Raw genomic sequence first — 20,717 nt, forward strand, 5'->3', positions numbered from 1 at the left:
AAAAACCCTGCTGCAAATATACACAACATACATCTAAAGACAAGGGGAGAAAAAGCATTTATATTTTGGCAAAATTTATGAAGCAGGTGCAACATTTTGAATAATTTGACGCAAAAAAAAATTTTTGGCTAATATACAAGATAATAATAATAAAACAAATTATGAATGGGTATACCACGTACCACTGGATACATGTTTTTTTGGCAGAAAGGTTTTATAAAATATATAAAGTAACCAGATATTTTCGAGCTGTGGCTAATAGTGATGAGCCAACATGCTCGGATAACGTGATATCCTAGTATCCTGCTCGAATAACATTTTCGAGTCCCTGCATGTTTTGCAGCTGTTAGACAATCCCCACGTGTTACGTCTAACAGCTGAAAAACAAGGGGCCACAGAGACAAACATTATTTGAGCACCCCCAAGATACTTGGATAACACAATATCAGAGCACGTTCGCTCATCACTAGTGGATAACCAACAAGGCATTAGACCATCTGTACGATATGTAGGGGGCAGGAGCTACACGACCACAGGTTTCCTGACCAAAAACACTTGTGCACCCTTGTCTACAGCAACATCCAAGACTACAGGGAGAAATCCTGTCCAGTCGCTATGCATCCTTTTTAATTCTCAAAAGCATCTCAAGTCTAACTTCTCTCTTGCTGCAGCCATTTTAAAAGGGTGTTCTCAAGTTAGTAAATTACTTTAATTAGACAGCATGAAAATAATTAAGTTTGCAACCGATTTGCTTTTTCTATCTGCTGTGAGATCTTTTATCTTACATATTGTACAGCTGGTTTCCAGGTAGCTCAGCCACAAGTGCCTGCCCAGACCCCGAGTGTGCACAGTAGTTGCATTCTATGAGAGAAGGTGATTCTTAAAATCCCAACGATTTCTATACAGAGGTTAGATGCTCACCTCCTTCCCCCCTCAGCTCCCAACAAGCGGTTATAAGTCTTGCAAAAATCACCAGCCCAAGGTGGCTCAAACAGCGTGTGCTCATTGAAAGGCAGGGATAGCAGTGTAGTCTCAGAACAATCCACTGATGGCTGAATGTGTTCTAGGAGATCTTTTGCTGAGCTTTATAGTTCTACTAATACTTCTGCTGCTCACTTGAACTGTCACTCAAGTAGGAAAGGCCAGCGTGCCAGGAAGAAAGCAAAGTACAGAACTACTCAAGACAACTCAAAAGTAGCTCTTTAAAAGGTAGCCATACATATCAGAACAAGTCGGCCATGGTTGGCCATACACACAAGATAGCGGGGAGTCAAAAGTACAATCGGCAGACCGCTAACCATCCAGACCTCCCCGTACACATGAGCATTAGCCTCGGTCAACTGTTCATGCACTTTCAACACGGTGAGATGAAAACGAGCTGTCAAGACACCTCTCGCAGCAGTCTATCTCCCCTGCAAACAAAAGGGAACATATAGTATCCAACTGTAGCCTGGGTACTATTCAGCACTGAACACTACAACACCCAGCATACCTGGGCAACCTTACATACAGCAATCCAGTGCACAAACTATTTACAGAGTTGTAGTAAAAAGTGCAAAAAGCAGACAAGTCCTAAACAAGACTTCGCGGGTAATGCTATAGTGACCGGTCACCTACACGGCTGGATTGTACCTCAGTGGAGGAGCTATAGTATGGTTCTGTATATATTTTAGTGATACCCTCCAGAGATATTATCTCCTCCTCTGCACCAAGATCCAGCTGTTATAAGATCATGTCCATACCCTTCAAACTCGCGCAATTTTCCATTTGTTTTTTTGTTTTATCCTTTTCTTCCAAGAGCCATAGCTTTTTTTTTATTTTTCCATCAATATGGCCGTATGAGGGCTTGCTTTTTTGTGGGCCAAATTGTACTTTTGAATTACACCACTGATTTTACCATTAAGTGCACTGAAAAATGGAAAAAAAAAATCCAATGGTGAAATTGCAAATAAAAGTGGAATTCCATACTTTGTTTATATTTACCATGTTACCTATATGGTAAAACGGACCTGATAATGATTCCTTAAGTCAGTATGAGTACACAGATACCAAACATGTAGAGTTTATTTTTTACTTAAATGGTGGAAAAAAAAAAAAAAACGCAAGAAGTTTGTTTGAAAAAAAGTTTTGCTTTTGTCGCCATTTTCAGAGACCGGTAACGACTCATTTTTTTTGTGATCTGCGGCTGATTTTGCTCCCTGACCTGAAGTTTATATTTATACCATTTTGGGTAGATTTTATATTTTGATCACCTGTTATATTGCATTTTATTGTATATCGATTGGATTAATTTAATTTATATTTTTATAAATCAGACATTTCTAAACGCAGCGATAACAAATGTGTATTTTCTTATGGTTTTATTTTTAATGGGGCAAAAGGGGTGATATGAACTTGTGGGGGGGGAGGGGGGGGGTTAAAACTTTTTTTAATAGTCCCATCAGGAGACTTGAAGCAGCGATCGTCTGATCACTTGTGCTACACATAGAGCCTCAGTCCTGCTTTGTTTAGCAGAAATCACAAGCTATGAATGCCGGCCATGGGTCGGCGTTCACAGGAGGATTATGATGACACCCATGGTGGTCTTCTGCAGACCCCAGGCTATCATGACAACCCAGCCATAACGCGACCGGGGCGCTGATGGGCAGGACTTGTGACATGCTTCCGGCCGGCACATGTTAAATGCCGCTGTCAGTGATTGAACTTAACAGCCGCATGTAGAACTCCGATCTTGATGTTTCGTTAAATCCTGTTATGTGTCGGGAAAGATGCAGGCTCAGCATCAAAGGCAGGAATATGGCTGATGATGTAAATAGGTTATTGATTGTGAAGGGGTTAAAGGGCCCTTGTCAGGAACCTGCAGCATATAACATTAGACAGGAGATGGAGAGGGGGAGTGCGGGTCCCCTTAATAGCCCTCACCCAAATTGGGGGTAGCGGGGTGACTGTCAATCAAGGGAAGCCGCCCCACTTGATCCGTCTCTATTAACACTACAGTGGTTCAGAATATAACCGTAATTTGTACAAAGGAAACCGGTCCCAGCTTCATGCCGTGATGGTTCGGGCAGCATGAATTTCGTGACCGGTTTCCTTTACACCCCCCTCCCTCCCCTTGTTGCCCATATAACACTCACAGAGGTCCAGGAAGCAGAGATATGGGGAGCTGTTTGCTGGGGTCCTCGCACTGCGGAGCGGCTGTCCCTGTACCTGCCTGTGATATGGAGAGATCGCTCTTATCACCGGTGATTTTCATTCCCTGACAAACAAAATAGCGGAAAAAAAAAAAACAAAAGATCAGTTTTTTTTACTTGTTAAACCTGCAGAGCAGCTATTTCGTTAGTCAGGGAAACACAAAGTTGACAACATTACGCCTGTCACAGGCAGCAGTGTGGACAGCTCAATCAGCCGCACGGGACCCAAACCACAACGCCTAGACTACTGGAAGACAGAGACCAGCGGGATATTGAGCTGAAAGTCTATTTCAAACGTCCATTTTTTATTTAATAAATGGACGGATTTTACCATCAGTGTTTGGTTAGTGTCAGATTTTACCATCAGTGTTATTAGTAGTTTATCTTGTATGCAAGGAAAAAGACAAAAAAATATATACATTTTTTATATATACACATACACACATTTGCAAAGTTTCTCTTGCACATGGCAGCCAATCTGGAGGCCTGAACTTCGGGGCTCTGCACTATTGGTGCGGTCCTACATTGCAGTAGACTTCTCCTTTTTTTCCAGTTTTGCACATTTAACATCTGACACATTTCATCAGTAAGAACCAAGTTGACTACACTGGTATATTGCTGATAACAAAGTATTCCTTTTATTGTTTATGTGCAATATTTATGGTTTAATTAAAAATATCTGATTTAAAAAAAAAAAAAGAACAAGTTGACAACAAATCATTGAAAAGCTGGTGTCATTTTCCAGATGTCCCAAAGTGTGAATTGATAACAATGCACTGCAATTCCTTTCAAAATCAGCCATCTTTTAACCCCTTAAACCTCAGAGCTTTTTTCGGTTTTACGTTTTCGTTTTTCGCTCCCCTCCTTCCCAGTGCCATAACTTTGTTACCGTATATACTCGAGTATAAGCCGAGATTTTCAGCCCAAAAAATGGGTTTAAAGTGCCCCTCTCAGCTTATACTCGAGTCATGGAAGGCGGGGGGGTCGGCGGGTGAGGGGGAGCAACGCCTGTCAAATACTCACCTGCTCCCAGCGCTTCTGACGCGGTCCCTGCATGTCCCACGGTCTTCGGGCGCCGGAAGCTTCTTCCCCTGTTCAGCGGTCACTGGTACCGCTCATTAAAGTTATGAATATGGACTCCACTCCCTTAGGGGTGGAGCCGCATATTCATTACTGTAATGAGCAGTACCATGTGACCGCTCACTACAGGAAGAAGCTGCCGCTTCCGAAGACCGTGGGACATGCAGGGACCGCATCAGGAGCAGGTAAGTATGTCATATTCACCTTTCCGCGTTACACCACCGCCTCGTGTTCCCGTCCTCTTGCTGTGACTGTTCAGGTCAGAGGGCGCGATGACGTGTTAGTGTGCGCGCCGCCCTCTGCCTGAACAGTCAATGTGAAGAGACAGGACGCTGAGGAGCAGCGACGAGAGGCAAGTATGTCATTTTTTTTTTTTTTTTTTTAGTGCAGCAGCAGCTTTACATATGGCACAATGCATGGCAAGAACTGCATGGAGTATCTATGAGGCATCTATGGGGCCATAACTGCATGGAGCATTATATGGGGCCATAACTGCATGGAGCATTATATGGGGCCATAACTGCATGGAGCATTATATGGGGCCATAACTGCATGGAGCATTATATGGGGCCATAACTGCATGGAGCATTATATGGAACATATTTTGTATGGAGCATCTTATGGGGCCATAATGAACTGTATGGAGCATTATATGGGGCCTATTTTGTATGGAGCATCTTATGGGCTCATCATAAGCAGTATGGAGCATTATATGGGCCTCCTGATTCAATATGGATATTCAAAAACACTTAACCTACTGATGTCTCAATTAATTTTACTTTTATTGGTATCTATTTTTATTTTTAACAGTTACCCGTAGCTGCTGCATTTTCCACCCTAGGCTTATACTCGAGTCAATTAGTTTTCCCAGTTTTTTGTTGCAAAATTAGGGAGGGGTCGGCTTATACTCGGGTCGGCTTATACTCGAGTATATACGGTATTTTTCCATCAATATTGCCATGTGAGGACTTATTTTTTGCGGGACGAGTTGTACTTTTGAACAATACCATTGGTTTTACCATGTCGTGTACTATAAAAATGGGAAAAAAATTCCAAGTGCGGTGAAATTGCAAAAAAAGTGCAATCCCAAACTTGCTTTTTGTTTGGCTTTTTTGCTAGGTTCACTAAATGCTAAAACTGACCTGATATTATGAGTCCTCCAGCTCAATACAAGTTAATAGACAAAATACATACCATGAGATACGGCCTTCCCAAAACCCTGTCTGATGACAAATGCACACTGTGCATGTGCATTTGTCATCAGACAGGGTTTTGGGAAGGCCGTATCTCATGGTATGTATTTTTTCTGAGTTTTTTCTATGTTAGAGTTCATAGACAACAAACATGTATAGGTTATTTTTTATCTAAGGGGTGAAAATAAATTCCAAACTTTGCTAAAATAATTGCGCCATTTTCCGATACCCGTAGCGTCTCCATTTTTCGTGATCTGGGGTCGGGTGAGGGCTTATTGTTTGTGCGCTGAGCTGACGTTTTTAATTACCCGTATTTTCCGGCGTATAAGACGACCCCCAACTTTTCCAGTTAAAATATGAAATCTTCTCAAAAGTCGGGGGTTGTCTTATATGCTGGGTGTCGTCTTATAGGATGGGTGCGGAGCAATCTGCGGTCGACTTATATAGTGGGGGGGAGTGGTCCCGATGACAAGGTGAGGGAGCGCCTCACCAGGAAGGTGTAAGTGAAGCAAACTGTCAGCGTCTGGGATGCAAAAAAAGAGAGAGCGCGGTGCTGTGCCTAGAAAAACACTCCTCTTTCACTAATCTGGCTCGCCCTTGTATCCTATTATCTCCTTCTCTGCCTCTGCTTCACTTACACCTTCCCAGTGAGGTGCCCCCTCACCTCGTCATTAAGATCGCTCCCCCCACAATATGCGGCGACTGCAGATTACTCCGCACCTGCCCTATAAGACGACACCTGGCGTATAAGACGACGCCCGACTTTTGAGAAGATTTTCAGGGGGTAAAAAGTAGTCTTATATGCCAGAAAATACAGTATATCATTTTAGTGCAGATAAATTCATTTAATCGCCTGTTACTGCATTTTAATGCAATGTCACGGCGACAAAAAAAAAAAAAATAATAATAATAATAGTTCTGGCGTTTTGACTCTTTTTAAATCGCTACGCCATGTAGCAATCAGGTTAATCCTTTAATAATCTTTATTTTTATTTTTTATTTTTTTTTTATAATCTTTATTTTTATATAGCGCTAACATATTCCGCAGCGCTTTACACACATTATCATTGCTGTCCCCATTGGGGCTCACAATCTAAATTCCCTGTCAGTATGTCTTTGGAATGTGGGAGGAAACCGGAGTGCCCGGAGGAAACCCACGCAAACACGGAGAGAACATACAAACTCTTTGCAGATGTTGTCCTTAGTGGGGCTTGAACCCAGGACTCCAGCGCTGCAAGGCTGCGTTCAAAACAGCTGACATGTCCCAGCTTTGATGTGATCTCACTGCCGCAGCCCTATCAAAGCGGGGGTCCTGCCATCGGACGTACTATTCCGAAGTTAAATGGGTTGTCCAGGCCTGGGACAAAACTCTGCAGTGACCATGAGATGGCAGAACACCAAATTGTGACACTGAAGTGCACACACCATCATGATTCCACGATGTGCGCGGTCACATGACCATATGTATGAAATTTGCATAAATGTGGTCACATGACACCTAGACTCATCTTTCTTCTATTAATTCACTTCTAATGAGAGAAGCCGAATCAGTCTAGTCGCAGAATTAAAATAAAATAAATTATACAGTTCAACCATTCGCCATTCAGAATAATTGACATGTCACTCTTATTTTGCGGGTCAATACACATATGACTATGCAGAATTTATGTGGTGTTTTTATATTTTACTTCTTTTGCACACAAAAACCTTAAAAAATAAAACACTGTTGGTCACCAGATTCTTAGTCCCATAAGTTTTATATTTTTCTGCAGACAGAGCTGTTTTAAGACTATTTGATCACCATTTATTTCAAGTTTTTATACTAAGGGTAAATGTAAAATATATGTACAGTATTATAAACACATCTGGAATGGGGTTTTTTTTAGTGTTCGCCATGGAACATAATTAACATGTCAACTTTATTCTGCAATTCAATGATAATGATGGTACCCAATTTATTCATAAATTATAAGACGCACCCCAAATTTTGAGGAGAAAAATAGAAAAAAATATATATATCTATATACATAATTGTCTAAGGGGTACTTCCGTCTGTCTGTCCATCTGTCACAGTTATTCGTTCGCTGATTGGTCTCGGCAGCTGCCTGTCATGGCTGCCACGACCAATCAGCGACGGGCACAGTCCGATTAGTCCCTCCCCTACTCCCCCTGCACTCACTGCCCGGCGCCCGCTCCGTAATCCCCTCCACTCACCGCTCACACAGGGTTAATGGCAGTGGTAACGGCCCGTGGTGTAACGCACTCCGTTACCGCTGCTATTAACCCTGTGTGTCCCCAACTATTTACTATTGATGCTGCTTATGCAGCATCAATAGTAAAAATATGTCATGTTAAAAAAAATTTAAAAAAAAAACAAAAAACCTGCTATACTCACCCTCCGCCGCCTTTCTCGCTCCTCGCCACGCTCCCGGACCGCTCCATTGCAAGCGGCAGCTTCCAGTGAGTTCCCGTCCCAGGGCTGGTGTGCGACAAGGACCTGCCGTGACGTCATCATAGGTCCTGCTCACACCAGCCCTGGCACCGGAAGCTGCCGCTTGCAATGGAGCAGTCCCGGGAGTGTGGCGAGGAGCGAGAAAGGCGGCGGATGGTGAGTATAGCAGGACTTCAATGGGCTATAGGTGAGTATATGTTTATTTTTTTTTTAAGTCTCTATACTACGTGGCTCTGTGCTGGGCAATATACTACGTAACTGGGCAATATACCGTACTACGTTGGCTGGGGGCAATATACTACGTGGCTGGGGGCAATATACTACGTGGCTGGGGGCAATATACTACGTGGACATGCATATTCTAGAATACCCGATGCGTTAGAATCGGGCCACCATCTAGTTTTTTAATAAAATGGTGCTGCTTCTTATAATCCATGCGTCTTATTGCTTACTGGGGATGGTGGCAACAGTGGAGCGGTGTCCCATGGTCGCCGCTGGAGGAGGCAAGAGTGGAGCGTTACCGGAGGCTGGGAGGAGGTGGTGCTCGGGTGTGCGGCGCGCCGCTGTGGGGGCTCTGCCGACATTTTGTGAAAGCCCAGAGCCACTGCACTTACATGGCTTACTATGCAGTGGACTCTGGGAAAATGGCTGCCAGGGGCGGCGCATGCACAGATGGAGATCTTGGCGCTGAGATCTCATCTGCCGAGATCTCCATCTGCGCATGCGCAGCCCCCAGCAGCCATTTTCCCGGAGTCCACCGCATAGTAAACCATTTAAGTGCGGGGGCTCTGGGCTTTCACAAAATGTCGACAGAGCCCCGGCACCACCAAACACCCCCTCATCCTAGCCTGCGGTAAACGCTCCACTCTTGCCTCCTCCAGCAGCGATCCTAGGACCCCGCTCCACCGCGGCCAGTAACGTAAATCCGCATTATAAGACGCACCCCCATTTTCCCCAAAAAATTTTGGGGGAAAAGGTGCACCTTATAAATCAGAAAAATACGGTATATAAAAATTAACAATCCTTTCAGGGAGAAGGGTGGTTGGGGGGAGTTGTCATATTCTGAAAGCTGTAACTTTTTTTTTTTTATTACAGTGCAAGTATATCTTTTTTTTTTATGTGTAACGAGCTGTCATTTTATTAAAGAAGCACTCATGTGACAGATTTTATCCTCTTATATATTGCCATAATATATATCACTGTGCACTTACAATTGCTCATTTTGCCTTTCTACCCAGTAAATTCTTCTCTTTTCCCTGCATTATGAAAAAACAAAAACTCTACTGTCCGTCCATTTATCATCCCGCCCTCTAACTCCTGCCACAGCTGCTCCTCTCCCCTTGCCAGAGAATTCTGAAGTGACTCATACAGGGAAAATTGACCTCCTGTTGCTATACAGAGCTTAGAAGGATTCAGCTACTCAGTGTTTTAATGAGATGATATCATAGACCTAAGGGAAAAGAGAAGAATTAACTGGGTGGGAGGATGAAATGAGCAAATGTAAGCACACAGTGCTATATAATATACTGATTGCACTACTGTATATTAAGAGAATAAAAATGTTGACTTTAATATTTTGGGGCGCATACAAGTCTTCGACCACCTTTTACTAGGCTGGACAAATATAGAAAGCAATTCTGGAAGGTTTTGTTATTTCCCCCTCAATATTCAGCATCTGGGAAAAATAATGAACTGGTTTTATAGTATGAACGAAGCGATAGCAAATGTGTGTTTTTAGGGAGTTTGTCTATTCTGAAATAAGCATTTCTTTTTATTATTTACATTTTTACTTTTTTTTTCTTTATTATATTCATTAGACCTTAGACATGGGATCCCTCGATGGCATTGATAACACACTGTACTGCATGTGTAGTGCAGTGCATTATCAAACTTGTCAGCGGTCGACTTGACTCTCGATCTTGCTCCATCCCTGGTAGGATGAAATAGACTGCTGTGTGTAAGTCACTGGCTGCCCTATTGGCACCTCATGACCCCCATGGCTACTTAGGGGGTACAGATTAGTTGATAAGATGGAGAGTTTTCCTTTACATGGCATCTAAACAGTTAAATAGCCAGGATCTGATGCAGCTCTGATCCTGGCTGTCATAGTGAGAGCCAATCTGTATGCACAATTCAGATACCCGCTCCATCCTTGCGCTGCACATGTCCTGTGTAGCGTGGTAAAAAAAAAAAAAACTCACCCACAATGTACATGTATGGAAAGTTGCATAATTGAGGTAGAGCAAGCATATCCGATTAATACATACGTTGCACTTGTTTAAAATAAAATATATATTATTTATATAGCACCATTAATTCCATGGTGCTGTACACGAGAAAGGGTTACATACAGGGTTATAGATATCATCTACAGTACACAAATTTATGATGACAGAGGGGAGAGGACCTTGTTTCTAATATATATACACACAGTGTGTGTGTGTGTGTGTGTGTGTGTGTGTGTGTGTGTGTGTGTGTGTGTATATATATATATATATATATATATATATATATATATACACACACCGTATATAATCAAGTATAAGCCGACCCGAGTATAAGCCGACCCCACTAATTTTGCCACAAAAAAAAACTGGGAAAACTTAATGACTCGAGTATAGGCCTGGGGGGGGGGGGGGGAATGCAGCAGCTACTGGTAAATGTCAAAAATAAAAATAGATACCAATAAAAGTAAAATGAATTGAGACATCAGTAGGTTAAGTGTTTTTGGATATCCATATTGAATCAGGAGCCCCATATAATGCTCCATATAGTTCATGATGGGCCACATATAATGCTCCATACAAAATACGCCCCATATAATGCTCCATACAGTTTATGATGGGCCCCATAAGATGCTCCATATTAAAATATGCCCCATATAATGCTGCCCAAATGCTGATTATGGCCCCATAAGATGCTCCATAGACACATGTGCCCCATAAAATGCTGCCCAAATGCCGATTATGGCCCCATAAGATGCTCCATATAACGCTGCACATGGCCCCATAAGATGCTCCATAGAGATATTTGCCCCATATAATGCTGCACATGGCCCCTTAAGATGCTCCACACAGATATTTGCCCCATATGCTGTTGCTGTGATAAAAAAAAAAAATATCACATACTCGCCTCTCAGGCCCCCGGCACTTGCTATATTCACCTGTCCTCCGTTCCACCGTCGGCGCCGCTGTCTTCAGCGTCCTCTGCACTGACTGTTAAGGCAGAGGGCGGCATGCACACTAATCGTGTCATCGGGCCCTCTGACCTGAGCGTCAGTGCAGAGGATGCAGAAGACGGAGCGGCGCCGACGGTGGAACGGAGAACAGGTGAATACCGCGCACTGCCCCCGTTATACTCACCTGCTCCTGGCACGGTCCCTGGTTCTCCGGGCATTAACAGCTTCTTTCTGTGTTGAGCGGTCACATGGTACCGCTCATTACAGCAATGAATATGCGGCTCCACCCCTGTGGGAGTGGAGTGGGGTCCATATTCATTACTGTAATGAGCGGTACCATGTGTCAACACAGGAAGAAGCTGCTGGTGCCAAGAGAACCAGGGACCGCGCCAGGAGCAGGTATTATTAGACAGCCGCAGCTCCCCCTCCGACCCCCCGGGAATGACTGGAGTATAAGCCGAGAGGGGAAATTTTAGCCAAAAAATGGGCTGAAATTCTCAGCTTATACTCGAGTATATAAGATAGATAGATAGATAGATATATATATATATATATATATATATATATATATATATACACACACAATTTTATTTTTTTTTTAACAGAGCCAGGAAATTATCCTACTGGTTTCAATGGGTAAAAATTAGAACATAAAAAGGATTTTTTTTAAATTGAATGGAAATACATGCAAGGAAGGGATGCAACGTGAACGTGAAAAAAGTGAATATATATCACTTTTTGCTTTTTATTTACTTAGTTACAGCAGGGTTTGTGCTCACTTTTATTCTTGTAGGTGTTATATGTTTTGTGGCCAATGTGAACATGTGTTTCAGTTCTGCATGTCTACCAACTGAAGGCTCAATTTTGGATAGATATATATATACACACACATCTAATATAATATATATATATATATATATATATATATATATATATATATATATATATAATTTTTTATTTCTTTTTAAAGCACAAAAGAGATCTCATTGATGCAAAAAAAGTTGTTTTTTTTGTAAAACAACAAATACTTTGCTTTCCTAACCATTTGTGGTCGGTCCATGATCCGATAGTACACATAGCCATGGGAGTACACGGTCAGATGACCGGACGTCACCGCACCACGCCGGGTATATACAGAAATACTCTGCAGTTCCATGCTGGGAGTAGTAGTCTCACAAGTGACATGTAGAGGTCTGCAGCTGTACAGCAATCCAGTGCTAGACACTACAACTCCCAGCATCTCCCCGCTGACTACGTTACCTGCACACCCAGCAAAACAAAAAAAAAAAAACACTGCATGACCTGAAAAATAAATGAGCAGTAAAACCCCCTGCATCCCTCGTGCAGGATGGGCATGCTGGGAGCTGTAGTCCCGTCCCTCGCTAGGCCCGGATGGCGCACATTTCCCGGCCGCTGCCGCCTCACACACAGCGCCATGTAGGCCCGGGCCAGGCCGCGGCGCTCACAGCGGCGGCCTCAGCGTCTAGCCCGGGCCGCAGACGTGGAAGGTCGGCCGCTCGTTTACCTGTTCCGGTTTTCCTCCTGAATCTCCTTGAATTTATTCACCACGAAGGAACGGAATATTTGTTCAATGTTGGTCGCCATGGCGCTCCGGACCTACTCCGCCTCCTTCTCCCGACGGTCCAGGCACTTTCTGACGCGCCGACGCGCGCGGTCACGAGGCGCCGGCGGGAGCGTGCGCGCGCACGCCGCAGTTTCCTTTACTCAGCTTACAGCTGTGGGTGGTGCCTTCCCGCGTTCTGACCAATCGGCGAGTGAGTTCAGAGAGTGACGTCCCAATTGGGCGGGGCGAGTCAACGAATGTCAAAGCCTCGGGCGCGAGGGGATGGGAGCGGAGCGTGCGCGGGAATGCGCGTCTCCGTGTAAAAAAAAAAAAAAAAAATATCGGTGGCGGCGGGCACGGCGGGGTCAGAGCTCCTGCCTCTCTGGAGCTCGGGCCTTCTTCCTTATGGTTGGCTTTTCCGTGATGTATAAATAAAGTTTAGCAGATTGAAAAGTGAAATAAAGCAAACAAAATACACTTTCGCCATGGCGTGTTCCTTTTTTTTTTTTTTTTTTACCCCTTCATTACCAGCTCTTTTTCCACACGCATGGCTTGTTTTTTTTTTTTGTGTGGGACGAGTTGTCTTTTTGCTCTGAAACATGCTGAAAAATGGGGAAAAAAAATTCTGGGTTAAAGAATGAAAAAAAAAACCCCTATAATAAAATAGTTTTTTTTTTTCTTTATTATGATTCTCCAACTCAGTACGATTACGGCGATACCAAACTTGTAGAGTGGTTTTTTTTATACGTTATACTGATTACAAATATTTTTTTTTTAATTAAAATATTAAAAAAATTGAGAGAAGAACTGAAAGGATACTATTGTAGGTGTTTACTATAGGCCACCTGTCACAATTCAGCAGTCCGGAGACCCAGGACCCAGCTCCTTCCCTGTCCCTAACACTAGGGGGCGCCCTATTCCCCAGGATACTTCTGAAGGTGAAGATGCCAGGGCCACCACCCTTGCCTTATCTCCTGAATCAGCCCTAAATCTGCTCTCTTCCTCCACCCAGGGAAGATGGGAGCTACCATGCACTGCAGGACATCAACCTGACGAACAAGGCAACAGTGGAATAGTTACAACTAGCACACTCCAATGTGATGCAAGAATGGGGGGTATTTAATATACACACAGTAACCACAAACGTTTCGGTCTGCAATGGACCTTCATCAGTGTGCTAGATGTAGCATGAATGGTATATAGTGGAACCCCGGTAAGAAATAACTGATTCGCATCAAATTGTAAGTTTTACTGGAAAAATTGCACTAAAAGCAGTTTTGAATGGTAGGTCAGTCCGGCTAGCAGGACAGGAAAAGACATGAGAACCACGCGGTATCCGCCGCAAGTGACTCCACTTATGGTTCACTGCATTACCGCTGTAGTAAATCAATGACACCATTAGGCTCATGCCATCCCCCTCACCATCACCATGGAGGCCAATGATTGTGAAACGGCCGCCAGGGCCGTGGGGTACTCAGTACCGTGTCTGGTACTTAAAGGGATGTGTCACGGCGGCGGCGACCCGGTCCGTGGCCCTGAGCGCCCATGTTAAAGGGACAGTCTTTAAAGGGGTTAGTTGAATAATAAAAGTTTGTGACGCCACCTGTGGTATTCGGTCAGGGGTGACCGACGCTGCTTAAAGGGGTCCGCTGGGGTGATCTTATGGCAGCAGGGATGTTTTGACTTCCCACAGATGAAGCTGGGTCCCCAGGGTTCCCGGTGTAGTAGGGACAGGTGGTAGATGGTGTAGAAAGAAACGGAGGACACAGGGATGCAGTCTCTTTGCCTTTTTTACTGTATGATTCAGGCAGCCACAGCCCGGGGTATCGAATCACTGATGCTGGTGGTGGTCCGGCTGGCTTGGAAGCGTCTCAGGAATCCCCCTAACCAGGTGGAGTTGGAAGCCTTCCTTTTAGCGCTGTGTTGTTGCAGTCCCTTGCTGCCTTGGTCCTCACACAAGGTCCTCACGTTCTCTCTGTCCCCCTTTAGGTAGGACACTAACCCGTACGAGAGGTAACTCGAGACTTTTTACAGGATCTCTATCACGACCCGGGCTCTACCTGTTACTCTGTCCTCGGGTGTTAATGGTGGACAGGTAGCTTGAAATCTAGCTGTCCGCCGGCTTCTGCCGTGGGGCATGAATTTACCCCCACAACCTCGGCCTTCCGGCTATTGGTATATGCGCTCAGCGTGGAGGAAGTTCAGTCACAACTTCTCTCTCCAGCTCTTCACTTCGCCTTTGCTCCTTCCTCCTTTCAGTCTCTTTACAAGTTGCTCTGCTCGCTTTTTCCTTCCCAGGAGCTGCAGAATCACTCGTCTGCACGGCCCCAGCTTTCCTTCCTCACTCCTCGCTCTCCTCTCACCAACTGACCAACTCTCCCCAACTGCCTAGCAACTGAATCCTCCTCCTGACCAGAGAAAGCAGCTCTCTTGAAGTTGGGTGTAGAGCTCCCCTTTCTGGCCTGGAGTCAGAACAGTGTTGTATGTGCTGAATACTTGTTAAAGGGATCATCCCTCGCTTCCAAGCATGACACCACTCTCCCCGTGAGGAAAGCAATGCCACCGTAACAACCGGTTACCTGGGGTGTTACAATTGTCTTCAGTGGTCTTAAAGGGGTTTTCCCATCACCAAGATCCTATCCCAATATGTAGTAGGTGTAATAATAAAAAAAAAAATAGCAAAGACCTCTAATTAGAAATGTAGTATAGTTCTTCTGATTCGCTATGTCTCTTTCTTCTTGTGCAGTTATAAGCAGGTTGCGGGATGCAGTGACAGACAGAAGGCAGAGCAAGGAAATTTAATAGTTTTAATTCAACAGGGGGTTAAATCCTCACAGGGAGATGAAGGGTTAAACAGGGGAATAGCAGTCCAATTGCGGGGAATATGCAGGTAAATAAACAAAGTGACAGTAGTTCTGTTGTGCACTTTTCATGTCAAAAGTTCTTCAGAATACAGGTACCACTTTTGGTTTGGTAGCGCCGTGAACAGTCGGCACGGTGCTTGTCCAAGGAGATTCAGCTGGTAATAACAGTCCGCCTTCTGGCGGCAGCGGTCGGTGTCCAGTACCTTCCGCTGAGCCCCTAGTCCATGAACATATGCGGCCGGAGAAAACAAGGCCACAGCACGATCAGAGCCCCCAGTGGGTGGGAAGATATATGGTAGTAAGGTGGGCCGCAAACGTCTGTCCAGTAACCGCTTCTCTCTCTGCGGCACGTGCGCTGTACTCACGGCACGAAGCGCACGACACCTCGCTTACTGCCAGTTACTGGGCACGCTGCACTTCTCTCTCTGCAATCCCCGCTGGTCACGGCGGGAGCACACAGAAGCGGGCCAGCGCAGCCCCGGTGCTCAAGGGCCAGATCACTTCTCTCTTTGTGCTGCTTGTTCCCGCCAAGGCTGACTGCTTCCGCACGCTCTGTGGCTGTTGCCACCTAGCCACACTCTCTCTATTTCTGAGTGCAAAGGTCTGTCCGGTCACTTACTCCTTCCCCTGGACAACAGAGGAGACAACCCCGACAGTACCGGACCCGGCATAGGACAGGTACCCGCGGCCCGGTTCTCCACCTTACACTTCCCCTCTCCTTTAGCTTGCCATTCCAAGAGCGAGAGGTCCTGCAGCAAACGTTGACACTCTTCCATTTCTGGAATGATCCGCTGCCAAATAAACTGGTCTTCTTGATAACGACTGGGTGGTATTCCATTTGTTCGTTCTGTGTGGCGTAAATCAGGTTGAGTAGTAGAGTCAGGTTGGGTAGTGGAGTCAGGTTGAATGGGTGAGGGCAGGGACGCTCCCAGATTCAGTGGAGTAGCCACCTCGGGAGTTTCAGGCTCCTGAGCCTCTCCTGGGTCGATAGGTGACGGGCCGGAAAATTCTTATTCCTTACAGTCAACAAGTGTAGAAGGGAATGTTTCAGGAACGTTTCACGTTATCTCCAAGTGATCTGGGTCTCGTGACAAGCAAGGACGTAGCATGTTCCTATGGACAAGTGGGGGCATATTCTTCCCCTTCGGGTTGAATTTCATAGACAGGACCATCAAATCCAATCCGGCATTTCACCCGATATGGGGATTTCTCCCACCGATACTCCAACATGCCCCGAGGCCGCTTGTCTCGAACCAGTACTCGGTCTCCGGCCCTGAGAGGTGTCCCTCGCAGAGGCATCGTCTCATGATGTTCAAGCTCCCGAAACTTGGTCTGCACCAACCGATGCAGAGTCTGTAAATGATGTCAATGTTCACGGACCCAGGTAGACACCCCTGTCCACGAGTAGTCCTCCTCGGGGTCCAACTCGGTTTTCTTTCGTCCTTTTTGGCCGAACAGCACTGTGTATGGCATGTACCCAGTTGTGCTGTGCACCCAGTTGTTGTACACCCAAACTAATTCGGCCCCATACTCAAGCCAATAGACTTGACTGTCGTCCTTTAGCGTCCTCAGCATCTGAATCAGTGTCCGGTTGAAACGCTCACATGCTCCATTTTCCTGTGGATGATAGAATGATGCAGTCATTCCATCGGTTGTCTTCGGACAACCGTATACTCGGATGAAGTCTCTGAAAATGGCAGTAAAAAAAGTAAACAGAGGCCTCTGTTTAGAAAAGTATTGTGTGGTACATATTGTTGTTACATAACACTACTGAAAAGCTTTGAAAATCTTTTCTGTGTTAAATTACTCATCCGTAGTATATTACGTGCCCTGTGGTATATTTCAGTGCCATATAACTCTTCCAAAAAGAATTGCCATCTTTTTCTGGATTCAATTACTCACCCATACAGTATTACATTTGCAGTACATTTAGATGTTATATAACACTCCAAGAAAGCGGTGAAACATTTTTATGGATTCAATTACTCATCCATACAGTATAATGTGCTTTGCGATACATTTTTGTGTTATTTAATATTCCCAAAAAAAGAGCTGAAACATTTTTTTTATTCAATTACTCATTCATAGAGTAGTAGGTGCATTCTGTTACATTTCAGTGGTACATAAAACTACAAAAAAGCATTACCACATATTTCTGGATTTAATTAGTCATTTATAGAGTATTGCCTGCTTTCTGTTACATTTCAGTGGTGTATAACACTTCAAAAAAGTGTTGAAAAATATTTGTGGATTCAATTATTCCACCATAGAGTATTAGTTTCTTTGTGGTACATTTCTTTGTTATATAACAATCCAAAAAAGTGTGAACATTTTTAATTAGATTCAATTACACACCCATAGAGTATTACATGCTTTGTAGTACATTTGGTGTTTTATAGCCCTACAAAAAAGCATTGAAATAATTTTCTGGATTAAATTACTCAACCGCAGAGTATTACGTGCTTTGCGGTACATTCTGATGTTATATAAAACTCAAAAAGATGTTGCAAAATTTTTATGGATTCAATTATTCATCCATAGAGTATTAGTTGCTTTCTGTTTCATCTCGGTGTTCTATAGCACTCCAAAAAAGTGCTGAAAATATCTCTGGATTAAATTAGTCATCCATGGAGGATTAGGTTCTTTCTGGTACATTTTGGTGGTATATAACAGTGCAAAAAATGTTGAAAAATATTTCTGGATTCAAAATCTCATTCATAGAGTATTTCATGCTTTCTGTTACATTTCGGTGGAATATAACACTTTAAAAAGCATAGAAAAATATTTCTGGATTCAGTTACTCACCCACAGAGTACTGTCTGCTTTCTGTCACATTTTGTTGTTACATAACACTACAAAAAGCATTGAAAGACATTTCTGGATTACATTACTCAACTACAGAGTATTACATGCTTTGCAGTACAATTAGTTGTTATATAACACTCCAAAAAAGCATTGTAATTTTTTTCTGGGTTCAATTATTCATCCATGTAGTGTTAGGTGCTTTCAATTACATTTCGGTGTTATATACCACTAAAAATGCACTGAATAATGTTTCTGGTTTAAATTAGTCATCCATGGAGTATTAGTTTTTCTAATAAATTTTGGTGGTATATAACACTCCAAAAAAAGCCTTGAAAATTTCTTCCGAATTTAATTAGTCACCCATAGAGTATTAAGTGCTTTGCGGTACATTTTGGTGCAATATAACACTCTCCAACAAAATATCTGGATTCAATTAGTCACCCATAGAGTATTACATGCTTTCTGTAAAGTTTCACTCGTATATATCACTCCAAAAAAAAAAAATGTTAAAAAAATGTTTCTGCATTGAATTTGTCATCCATAAAGTATTATATGCTGTGTTTTACATTTCGGTGGTATATAACACTCCGAAAAAGTGTTCACATTTTTTTTTCCTGGATTCAATTAGTCATCCATATGGTTTAACGCGGTTATTGTAACATTACAATGATATATAAAACTAAATTTAAAAAAGTTTAAAACATTTTCTGGATTCAACTAGTCATCTATACAGTTTAACAAGGTTATTGTTACATTACAGTGGCATATACAACGCCCCCCTCAAAAATTCACATTTTTTGCTGGATTAATTTAGGCACCTATACAGTTTAATGTGGTTATTGTTACATTTCTGTGGTATATAACATTCAAAAAAAGCATTGAAAAATATTTCTGGATTCAGTTAGTCATTTATACAGTTTTATGTGCTTTCTGTTACATTTGGTATATAGTACTAAAAAAAAGCATTGGCATTTTTTTCTGAATTAAATTAGTAATTCATATAATATTACTTGCTTTCTGTTAAATTTCAGTGGTATATAAAACTAAAAAAGAGCGTTCAAAAATTGTTCTGGATTTAATTTGTCATCTATAGAGTATTACGTGCTTTGTTTTACGCTTCGGTTGTATATAAAAAAACAAAAGTTAAATTCTATTAGTCGTCCATACAATTTAACTCGGTTATTGTAACATTGTGATGCTATATAAAATGTAAAAAAAGTAAAAAAAATACTCTGGATTCAATTAGTCATCCATCCAGTTTAACTCGGTTATTGTAACATAATGGTGAATTTCTTTCTGGATTCAACTTTCTGGATTCAATTAGTCATCCATACAGTTTAATGTGGTTATTGTAACATTACGGTGATATGTACAACTTCCAAAAACGTTCCAAATTTCTTTCTGGATTCAATTAGTCATCCATACAGTTTAACAGGCTTATTGTAACATTATGATGGCATATAAAACTCCAAAATAGTTCATTTTTTCTGGTTTCAATTAGTCATGCACATAGTTTAACATGGTTATTGTAACATTACGGTGGTATATAAAACTCCAAAACTAGTTAAACTTTTTCCTAGTTTCAATTAGTCATCCATACAGGATAAAGGGAACCTGTCACCCCAAAAATCGAAGGTGAGCTAAGCCCACCGGCATCAGGGGCTTATCTACAGCATTCTGGAATGCTGTAGATAAGCCCCCGATGTATCCTGAAAGATGAGAAAAACAGGTTAGATTATACTCACCCAGGGGCGTTCCCGCTGCGGTGCGGTCTGATGGGCATTGCAGTCCGCTCCGGGACCTCCCATCTTCTTACGATGACATCCTCTTCTTGTCTTCACGCTGCAGCTCCGGCGCAGGCGTACTTTGTCTGCCCTGTTGAGGGCAGAGCAAAGTACTGCAGTGCACAGGCACCGGGAAAGGTCAGAGAGGCCCAGCGCCTGCGCACTGCAGTACTTTGCTCTGCCCTCAACAGGGCAGACAAAGTACGCCTGCGCCGGAGCTGCAGCCTGAAGACAAGAAGAGGATGTCATCGTAAGAAGATGGGAGGCCCCGTACAGGAACGCGATGCCCATCGGATCGGACCGCCCATCAAGGTGAGTATAATCTAACCTCTTTTTCTCATCTTTCAGTTAACATCGGGGGCTTATCTACAGCATTGCAGAATGCTGTAGATAAGCCCCTGATGCTGGTGGGCTTAGCTCACCTTCGATTTTGGGGGTGACAGGTTCCCTTTAATACAGTTATTGTTACATTATGGTGGTATATAAAACTTCCAATTTTTGTTTTCTGGAATCAATTAGTAATTTATACAGTTTAATGTGGTTATTGTTATATTACGGCAGTATGTTTCATTATAAAACTAAAAAAAAAAAGTCACAATTTTATTC

General features: G+C 43.1%; 1 protein-coding gene across 6 annotated transcripts in view; it reads right to left on the minus strand.

Moving 5' to 3' along the window:
• The window catches only part of SON (SON DNA and RNA binding protein), a 124,785-nt gene extending 112,015 nt beyond the window's left edge, over positions 1-12,770 (minus strand). For 5 of the 6 annotated variants that reach the window (XR_011319759.1, XR_011319758.1, XM_069760796.1 and 2 more), the window contains exons 1-2: positions 12,620-12,739; positions 3,135-3,256 (exon numbers count right to left, since the gene is read on the minus strand). Coding sequence is in view for 4 of the 6 variants with exons in the window: in XM_069760796.1 (XP_069616897.1) it covers positions 3,135-3,253 (119 nt within the window). In the remaining 2 variants the exon portion in view is untranslated. Of the gene's footprint in view, positions 1-3,134; positions 3,257-12,619 lie in introns of all 6 variants that reach the window. The other variant, XM_069760797.1, reaches the window with a different exon arrangement.
• Between the last annotated feature and the right edge of the window lie 7,947 nt (positions 12,771-20,717).

The sequence above is a fragment of the Ranitomeya imitator genome, chromosome 3, assembly GCF_032444005.1.
Source record: "Ranitomeya imitator isolate aRanImi1 chromosome 3, aRanImi1.pri, whole genome shotgun sequence".
NCBI lineage: Eukaryota > Metazoa > Chordata > Amphibia > Anura > Dendrobatidae > Ranitomeya > Ranitomeya imitator.